This window comes from Nanorana parkeri, unplaced genomic scaffold (assembly GCF_000935625.1).
Source record: "Nanorana parkeri isolate BGI_ZX_2015 unplaced genomic scaffold, ASM93562v1 scaffold1308, whole genome shotgun sequence".
Lineage (NCBI taxonomy): Eukaryota > Metazoa > Chordata > Amphibia > Anura > Dicroglossidae > Nanorana > Nanorana parkeri.
In genome coordinates this window covers 390,671-400,715 of record NW_017307576.1, presented here as the reverse complement: position 1 = coordinate 400,715, position 10,045 = coordinate 390,671, and the positions used below count along the sequence as shown (strand labels likewise).

The following is a 10,045-nucleotide window of genomic DNA, read 5'->3' as shown; positions in this document are numbered from 1 at the left end:
GGCGCCCCCCCCCCCCCCCCCACTGCTCTGCTCTCAGCACAGGCTATGTACAGTGCAGTGATGACATCACCACTACTATTCCAAGGTAATAATTGATCATTTGCAAAGATATATGGTTCACACGAAGTGCACTTATATCATTTGTGCCTATGTGGCTATTGAGGAATATATTTAAATGAAAGTTGCTGTTCCTGGAGTTTAGCTTTAAATTGTGAAATGCAGAAAAGAGAATTCTGCTTCTAAACAGAAAGAACAATGATAATTATAATATGGCAATGTAGCTGCCTAAGTACAAATTTGTCACAAAAAGAGGAATAACAGTTTCTAGGCAGATGCAAGGCTATTATCAATGCCAGAATGCAGGCTTTATTTACATTTTTATTTTCAGGTATTGTACTGAATGTACAGGGAAGCTCATCCATTCATCAGCTACCTTAAACTATGATCTAGGCTATTCTGTTATTTTGTATTCCATGTGCACAGTCAAAATCTAATTATTTTAAATCTGCACTAAAACATATATCAATTGGGACCAACCTTTTAAATTTTATCTTAATCAGATGTTAAGCCTTGGAGGCTGAACATAATTATGAAAAAGTTGCATTAATATTTCAAAATAAGTGGAATGTCAACATTTTGTGAATTGCCTCTAAATACATTCTGAAGGAAGGGCAATTACACACAGTTTGTAAAGCCATGCATGACGATGACAGGCAGGGTTTAATTTCCCATTTCTTACAGAATTCTTGTAAAACTGTCCAAATAATTATGAAGCATTAGTAAAATTTTACATTTGGAATTGGAAGAGATGAGATAACAACTCTTCAGTTCATTGTTATAGTTCATTTGAAACTTTTACCTGGCATTAATTCTGAAATATGGCAACTGTTCTTTGAAGGCATCAGATTAGTTGAAACTGCTATTGTTATGTGGATAAAAGGAGTGTTTCTGGCTTTCCCTTCTAGAGTAGCTTTATGGTCCTAAAAATTCTGAAATGTATCCTGGAGAGGGATTAAATGCTTAGGGGAAAATATCTATCATCATGCCACAATGTATACAATTTTCTTAAAGAAAATCTGTGCACAGACTATGCACATTTTAGCAGTAAAAGCATTTTTAAATAAGCCCCCATTCACCTCTGTAGGCAGTGTGGAGAAATGAATATTCAAAATTTAACACAGAGATACTGAAATCATAGCTACTTACCCCTCCAATCTCTATGGAAGCAGAATCTTGGCAGCCTGCCAGCCCTTTAATGTAAAGTTACTAGAAAGCGACCTTTGAGGGTGAATTATTCACAAGCAACTAGAGAGGTCAAAGATGGCTCATTTTAAAAATTGTTTTCTGCTTGTTATGAATATGTAAATAGGTGAATGACTATAATCAGGGCACAGATGCACTTTAAAAATTGTTTTAGGTAACTGTTGCAAACTGTCTTTCTTAAGGCCTGGCAATTGGCAATATTGTTGTCAGCCTGCCATATGAGCCAAGTGGCCATTGGGCTGCTTATCTAAGAGGGTTATTCACAAAGCTGCCAAAGGCAGCTGAGTGAACAACCGACCCGAAGTGAAGTGAGCCGAATGCTGTTTCGACTATTCATGTCAGGCTTGTACGGCTGATTTCAGCCGTACAACGGCTGAAATCAGCTGTACATCGGCTTGCTTCGGCTGGCTTCAGTTCGGCCGAACATGCTAAGCATGTTTGGCTGAGCCGAAGTGCAGAAGGAGTTCGACTCAGCCGATCCAACATCTGGATCGGCTAAGCTGAACCTCCGGCAGGCTACTCACTGCCTTTCGGCCTATTCTTATAGGGGCTGAACGGCAGTGAGTGAATAGCCGAATGCCGCCAGCTATTCTGCTCGGTACCTCTGTGGTACCGAGCAGAATAGAAAAACAGTGCAAAAAGTAGAAGAAACAAAAGTAGAAAAAAAATGTTTGAAAAGGTAAATAAATGATAAATCTTAAAAAATTAAGATTTTTTTTAAAGTAAAAATATTTAGATCATTGAAAAAACAAAAATAAAGATCAATGAAAAAAGAAAAACAAAATTTAAAAAGAAAGAACCAATTGGGCGGAGCTAGCAGTGACAGCTAGCTCCGCCCAACTGTTTCCTAGCAGGTCCCGGCCAATTAATTAAAATTTGGCGGAGCTGACCGTGATCTCACAGCTGGCTCCGGCCAGTTGCAATGAGATATCTGTCACTGCAACTGGCCGGAGCCAGCCATGAGATCACTGAACCGAAGGGGTCTGGCGGTCGAAACTAGCCGAAGAATCAGCCGGAACTATGGCTGAATCTTCAGCTAGCTTTGTGAATAAACCTCCAAGAGACCTGATTGACAGCCTAACAGCATACTAATGGAGCATGCTAGGCAAGCTAACAAGGCTTCTGCTAAATGCAAGTCCCTTAGTATTGCCAGCCTGCAAGAGCAAGTGTTGTTACTGGCAGGATCTTCAGGTAAGTAGCTTGCAACAGATTTATAAAAAAATGTATTGTATACAGTGAAGAATGATGACAAACATACTAAAATAAGGTTAGGTTTTGGCACACATTGAAAGCACAGCACCAACCAAATTTTTTATATAGTGGGAAAGGCAGCTAATAGGGTGAAATAGAGGGTGTTGTGGTAGGGTTACTTCCTGGTCTAAATACATTGACAGCCTTGCCATCAATCAGTTTAGACAGTCATATTTACAAATATTTATTTAAGTGTTTTCCCTTCACCCATTAAAGGGGATACATACCCTAACTGAATGAAATTTAGTTTTCCAAATCACTGTTTCTCAATAACAATTTTTTTTTTAAATACCTGCTTTCACATGTCCTGCAGCCTCTTTGCAGCTGCTTCCAATCTACATGCATGCACTCCAGTGTAGCTGCATTGTATTTTTCAGGGTGGGTTTCCTGATAATGACAACATCTGATCATGCCTGTTTAACATGTGTTAGAAAGGCCTATTGTAGTCTCCAATAGAATCCCCCTTGGCAGGAGGACAGTACAGCAGCTCAACTGAAAAACAGGGACACAGATGTTTCACCCTAGCACTAAGTGCCTGAACCAGGAACTTCATGGCAGGAGCACCATAAGATTTTAGAGTTTAAATATACTTTAACCATAAAATTAAATACATAATGCAATAGAAGTACTGAAACATTTTCAACAAATGTCATACTATAAAGCATCAAGAATAAATGACAACATCAGAAGTCTCTGGAACATACTGTATTTATAAAGCAGTGAATTCGACATTTACTAAATATCCACTGCATTAACTTCCTAGAACATATTTTTCAAATTAAAGGGAATGATTAACCACTTGTGAATGTTTGGTAAATGTCACATTCACTGCTTTACAAATATGCCCCAGATTCCACATATACATTTTTCCCCTTTGTACATAAAGTGAAGTTGTGTTCATTTAAAATAAAAAAGCACAGCGGAAATTAAAAATAACCAGGTGTTGCACACAGCTTTACCGTATTTACTAAACTAAATAATCATCTCTGCTCCCTAAACCTAACTGAGTTCTTGACGAAGAAGTGAGGAGGTCTAAGAACATGATACAAAACAAACACTTACAGGGGTTTTCCTTTAGATTCACATGTCAAAACAAGTCGCTGTCCTTCTTGTGGAAGAGGAATAGAGGGCATGATCTTGACGCTAGGTGTATCTGGAAATGAGAAAAGCAACAACTTTAAAAATTTCAAATCTGACTTTTTTTGAAAAAAACAAAAACAAAATTTATTTTTGCAGTCCATTAGTAGATGCATGTATAGAATATGATATTTAGATTGTCTGCAACTTTCAGGTGGTTCCTTAATAAAGGTTTTTTTTTTACAGCATATGGAGTATTATGTGCAGATAATATTAAAGGAAAAATCAATTTTAAAACTTATAATTGATTTTTGGATGGGACACCATGGTTGACATGGAAAAATAAGTCTTCTTTGGCAATTCTGTAACAAGGCTTTCTTGCACTTCAAAATAGGATGCCTGTGCAAAGGTGACGGTTACCCTAAAGTATCATGACTGCTATTCTTTTCCATGTATCAACTATAAAATCAATACAGAATATTCTATTTTAAGATGTGAGAGTGCCTTGCTGACTGCCCTCATGACAAGGTTGCTAAATGTGTCCTTAGCAATAGTATTGAGTACTTTTCTGTCAATATCAAGTGACTGCATTTGCTCTGGTCTTTTATTGAAACAGTTGAGTTGGCCTTTTCCTATATTGGCCTAAGATTAGACAATTATTTTCTGGAGATTAACTGTTTCCAAGATTTGGCAAAAGCCAAGAGTATCCTTTAATAATATTGCATCTTCTGCAAGTACTGCCAGAACAGGGGCACTGTCAATCAACAAGTAATGATGCTATGCAAATAGGTTTAGGGAAATGTTTTCAACATTACAGAAAAGGTTCCGGTGCCTGTGATTTTAGTGTACAGTAGGTAAAGCCAAAACATATTGGATAGACTAGGGTAGAGTTAGAACCATTTTTCTATGTCCATTTTTGGAAATTCCCCTTCACTTCTTGTCCCACAGACACATTAGGAATTTAGAGACATTCTCTACAAAATGAGGAACATTAAAAAATGAGCCTTCTATTCCTGTTCATATGACAGTTCAATGTTTTGCATTTTCCATCACTTTCAGTTCCAGTGACAATTGTTACTAGGACAAACAGAGGTTTTATGGACCCAGTGACAGCACAGGGAGAAAAAAAACCCTGACCCTAAGTTTATAAAGTTCTAGCTTTAGATACACTTTACTCATTGCCAGCTATACCATTCCCTGGATAAATGAATACCTTCAGGGCCTGTTCACAGTGGCACATTAGCTAAAATGTTCCGGGCTGGTGCATTGTGGCAGCTCTGGCAGCTGCATTTTTTAAATATTTTTTTATTTTTAACGTTATGTGGCTTGCACAATGTGTACACACCGTTCACATCCCCACACGGCAGCACAGTGCAGCATATTTGCATTTTATCACAGAGCACCATCCATTGAGTTGTATGTGAATAGAACACATAAAAAAATTGTTTTCTATGTGTCCTTGTGGTGACCTGTGTTGATCTGGTGCAGTAAAGTCCAGGTCACCGCAGTATGTGTAAATGGGCCCTTATTGTCAGTCAAGAATGTAAAGAAACATCTAACAAATATAGTGGCACTACACAATCCATTGAGATGGCTTTCATCCAGTAGCTACAACCCTCTACAGAATTTGATTCCTAAATGATACAAAACAACACATGACACAAAACAACATATTGCTGCGCGGGGCTAGGCCTTTCATGGTCAAGAGTTTTCTAGCATTTCAGCAATAGAGAAATTTCTTTGAGAAAGTGTTCCTTTCATTTTAATCTACACATTTAAATTATTGTCTAGAGAGCATGGGAATGCTGCAGTCTGTCTTTCGCAGTTGTGTTGCTAGTCAGAATTTGGTGATGGAACAGTATAACAGTGCTTAAGTGCTTAGTGCACAGTGCTTTGTCTTTTGACTCCTATGCGCTGAAAGTGATCAAAATCTAACAACCTGTTACTGGTTCTTAGTATTTCATTGTGAAAGCAGCTGTCATTGACAACCCATCCATGTCAACAGAAGTGAACTGAAACACAATGCCAAAGGCTGAACATTTCAGAAAAATTCCCCTTTGCAGTTAAAGAAACGAAACAAGAAAACTTTGATGCACTACATGACAATGCTTAGGAACTACTTGATTAGAATATCATGTTGACGGTTGACTTATTAAAAAAAAAAAACTTGCATCCATTATTCTTTCCCAAAGTTTACTATTCACAGTGTAAGAGTGAGAATTTGCAGGAGCCACAGCATTGCACTCACAATCCACTGATCATGGTTGCAATGGTTTACCGGCTCCAATGAAACATTTTTATATATATACATTTTGTTTTCTTTTATAAAAAAGATTGAAAGAATTTACTTATTTATTTATTTATTTATAGCAAGGTGGTAGAGGGAGGGGCAGGCATTGCGACCTAATCAGGCACTAATGCATTGCACTGAGCATCTTATACTGAGAGCTTTCTGAAAGCAGAGTGATGATATTATCAGAGTTGTGCTGCTTCTTAATTGTTGTCCAACCAAAGGCTGAATCATGTCCAAGACCAGGCTTTATTGTTCAAATGCACTATAACATTATGTGTAGAAAGTTTGCAGGGAGCTCAAGGATTCCTGGATCACAATGGCTAAATATGTTTTTTTTGGAAGGTAAAACAATAGATATATATAGATAGATATACATATAGATCTATAGATAGATAGATATCTATCTATCTATCTATCTATAGATCTATATGTCTATCTATCTATATAGATAGATAGATAGATAGATAGATAGATAGATAGATAGATAGACATATAGATCTATAGATAGATGGATAGATATCTATTGTCTATCTATCTATATAGATAGATAGATAGATAGATAGATAGATAGATAGATAGATAGATAGACATATAGATCTATAGATAGATGGATAGATATCTATATCTATATCTATAGATAGATAGATAGATCTATATCTATATCTATAGATAGATAGATATATATCTATATCTATATCTATAGATAGATAGATAGATCTATATCTATATCTATAGATAGATAGATAGATAGATCTATCTATCTAGATAGATAGATCTATCTATATAGATCTATCTAGATAGATAGATAGATAGATAGATAGATAGATAGATAGATATACATATGTGTATATATATATAAATATTATATGTATATTATATGTATTTATGTATATAGTACGTTTAGATGTATTTATGAGTTACTTATTCCATACAATTTTGGTTATAAGACTATATTTAAGAATAATTTGCCTTCATTATTGAAAGAAATATGGTAATATACAAAGCTATTATGTCTATTCTTCCTGACAAAATCTTACCTAGACTTTGAATGACAGCATCCTCTGTGTTCACCCACCTGTAGAATTAATTGTCTGGAACCATGCATGATACATCAACCAAAGGTACATTTCCCTAATTAGACATTGAGGAGTACATGTGGTGCACAAACGTACAAGTTATCTGGGAAAAGCAAACTCACATCTCAGAAAAAAAAAATTCTTAAATGTTTAGGGGTAAATTACAGGAACATTGTGGAATGTCAAGCTGAAAACTTACTTCAGCTAAATTATCATTTCAACTTTTTCCTATTGGTAAAATAAATTATACAGTTTTCAATGAAAAGTAGACACACACAACTAATGGGTCTATAATAAATTCCAGAAATCTGCAGTTGTCTGTGATCTAGATTTTTACCATTTCTTCTTTCTGAAATGTAATTAAAGATCAAATCCTGGCAGCAAGTAAAATCATTCACTAAGCTACTAATACTACCCATAAAGCATGACTGCTATCTTTAAGTCTAAAACTCCTCTTAAGTCAGCTTTTTTTCCAATGGTCCAAAGGAAGCCAAGATTGGTTGAATATGCCCATACTTAGCTGGCTTACAGTTTTGGGTGAAAAACATGTCAATACTGGCATAGCTATGTACATATGACAAACGTTTGTAACACCAAACCATCACATCTTTATGGGTTTGGTGGATATTTCATTCGAAAGGGCGGGGTGGTAGGGGGCCATTCCTTAAAGTATTTTTCTTATTTTTAAAGCAGATGTATGCACTAACTGAATGACATTTAGAGGGTTATTCACAAAGCTGCCGAAGGCAGCCGAGTGAATAACCGACCCGAAGTGAAGTGAGCCGAACGTTGTTCGGCTAATCACTTCAGGCTTGCACTGCTGATTTCAGCCATACATTGGCTGAAATCAGCTGTACATCAGCTTGATTTGGCTGGCTTTGGTTCGGCCGAACATGCTCAGCATGTTTGGCTGAGCCGAAGTGCAGAAGGAGTTTTACTCAGCCGATCCAACGTCTGGATCGGCTGAGCCAAACCTCCGGGAGGCTACTCGCTGCCGTTCGGCCTATTCTCATGGGGCCGAACGGCAGTGAGTGAATAGCTGAATGCCGCAGAGCGAGGTAACCTGGGAACCTGGGGATGCTGATCTGTCATTGCAACTGGCCGCCATGCATCGGGTTTCACTTCAGCTCAGTCGAGCCAAAGCATATGCCTTCGGCCCGACTGAGCCACTCGGCCAGCTTCGGGAGCTGTACTGGCTATAGTGAATAGCCCGTACAGCAGCCCTTCGGTTCTACTAAACCGAAGGACTACAGCGGCCGAATCTAGTTGAAGGATTAGCTGGCTGCTAAAAAGCTGTTTTAGAGGACGGGCTAGTGGGAATTGGTCCTTAGCTGATCAATGTTTACAGGTGTAATTTCCAGCTGACATGTAGCACTTGGCTACCTCCAGTTAGTACTTCATGCAAAATAGACCAAATCACTTTTTACAAGTAAATTTATATTTACAGCCCGGCCCTGTGATATTGTATTTTTTTTAAATGATCCCAAAATGTTATATATAACTTACCTGTAAAATGTAATTCAATTGTACTGAGTGATGCCAATCATTATTAATTATAATTATCTTTGCTGATTTGTTAAATCAGTAATTTTTTTACATATGTTCAAATGACATGGAACATGTACATATGTGTTGATGGTGCCATCATGTCTTAATCCTATCCTATGTGGACTATTTTATATATATATATAGTATCTCTCAGAAGTGAGTACACCCCTCACATTTTTGTAAATATTTTATTATATCATTTCATGTGACGACAAAGAAGAAATTACACTTTGCTACAATGTAAAGTAGTGAGTGCACAGCTTGTATATCAGTGTACATTTGCTGTCCCCTCAAAATAACTCAACACACAGACATTAATGTCTAAACCGCTGGCAACAAAAGTGAGTACACCCCTAAGTGAAAATGTCCAAATTGGGCCCAAAATGTCAATATTTTGTGTGGCCACCATTATTTCCCAGCACTGCCTTAACCCTCTTGGGCATGGAGTTCACCAGAGCTGCACAGGTTGCCACTGGAGTCCTCTTCCACTCCTCAATGGCAACATCACGGAGCTAGTGGATGTTAGAGACCTTGCGCTCCTCCACCTTCCGTTTGAGGATGCCCCACAGATGCTCAATAGGATTTAGGTCTGGAGACATGCTTGGCCAGTCCATCACCTTTACCCTCAGCTTCTTTAGCAAGGCAGTGGTCGTCTTGGAGGTGTGTTTGGGGTTGTTATCATGTTGTAATACTGCCCTGCAGCCCAGTCTCAGAAGGGGATCTTGCTCTGCGTCAGTATGTCACAGTGCATGTTGGCATTGATGGTTCTCTCAATGAACTGTAGCTCCTCAGTGCCGGCAACACTCATGCAGCCCCAGACCATGACACTCCCACCACCATGCTTGACTGTAGGCAAGACACACTTGTCTTTGTGTTCTTTACCTGGTTGCCGCCACACACGCTTGACAGCATCTGAACCAAACAAGTTTATCTTGGTCTCATCAGACCACAGGATATGGTCCCAGTAATCAATGTCCTTAGTCTGCTTGTCTTCAGCAAACTGTGTGCGTGCTTTCTTGTGCATCATCTTTAGAAGGGGCTTCCTTCTGGGACGACAGCCATGCAGACCAATTTGATGCAGTGTGCGGAGCATGGCCTGAGCACTGACAGACTGACCCCCACCCCTTCAACCTCTGCAGCAATGCTGGCAGCATCATATGTCTAATTCCCAAAGACAACCTCTGGATATGATGCTGAGCCTGTTCCGAGTGGAACCTGTACTGTTAAACCGCTGTATGGTCTTGGCCACCGTGCTGCAACTCAGTTTCAGGGTCTTGGCAATCTTCTTATAGCCTAGGCCATCTTTATGTAGAGCAACAATTCTTTTTTTCAGATCCTCAAAGAGTTCTTTGTCATGAGGTGTCATGTTGAACTTCCAGTGACCAGTATGAGAGAGTGAGAGCGATAACACCAAATTTAGCACACCTGCTCCCCATTCACATCTGAGACCTTGTAACAGTAATGAGTCACATGACACCGGGGAAGGAAAATGGCAAATTGGGCCCAATTTGGACATTTTCACTTAGGGGTGTACTCA

General features: G+C 38.5%; 1 protein-coding gene across 1 annotated transcript in view; it reads right to left on the bottom strand.

Annotated features, from left to right (window-relative positions):
- The window catches only part of CADM2 (cell adhesion molecule 2), a gene marked incomplete at its 3' end in the record, with an annotated part of 290,844 nt that overhangs the window by 59,755 nt on the left and 221,044 nt on the right, over nt 1-10,045 (bottom strand). The window contains exon 6 of the mRNA XM_018569231.1: nt 3,577-3,667. Within this exon, the coding sequence (XP_018424733.1) occupies nt 3,577-3,667 (91 nt within the window). The remainder of the gene's footprint in view (nt 1-3,576; nt 3,668-10,045) is intronic.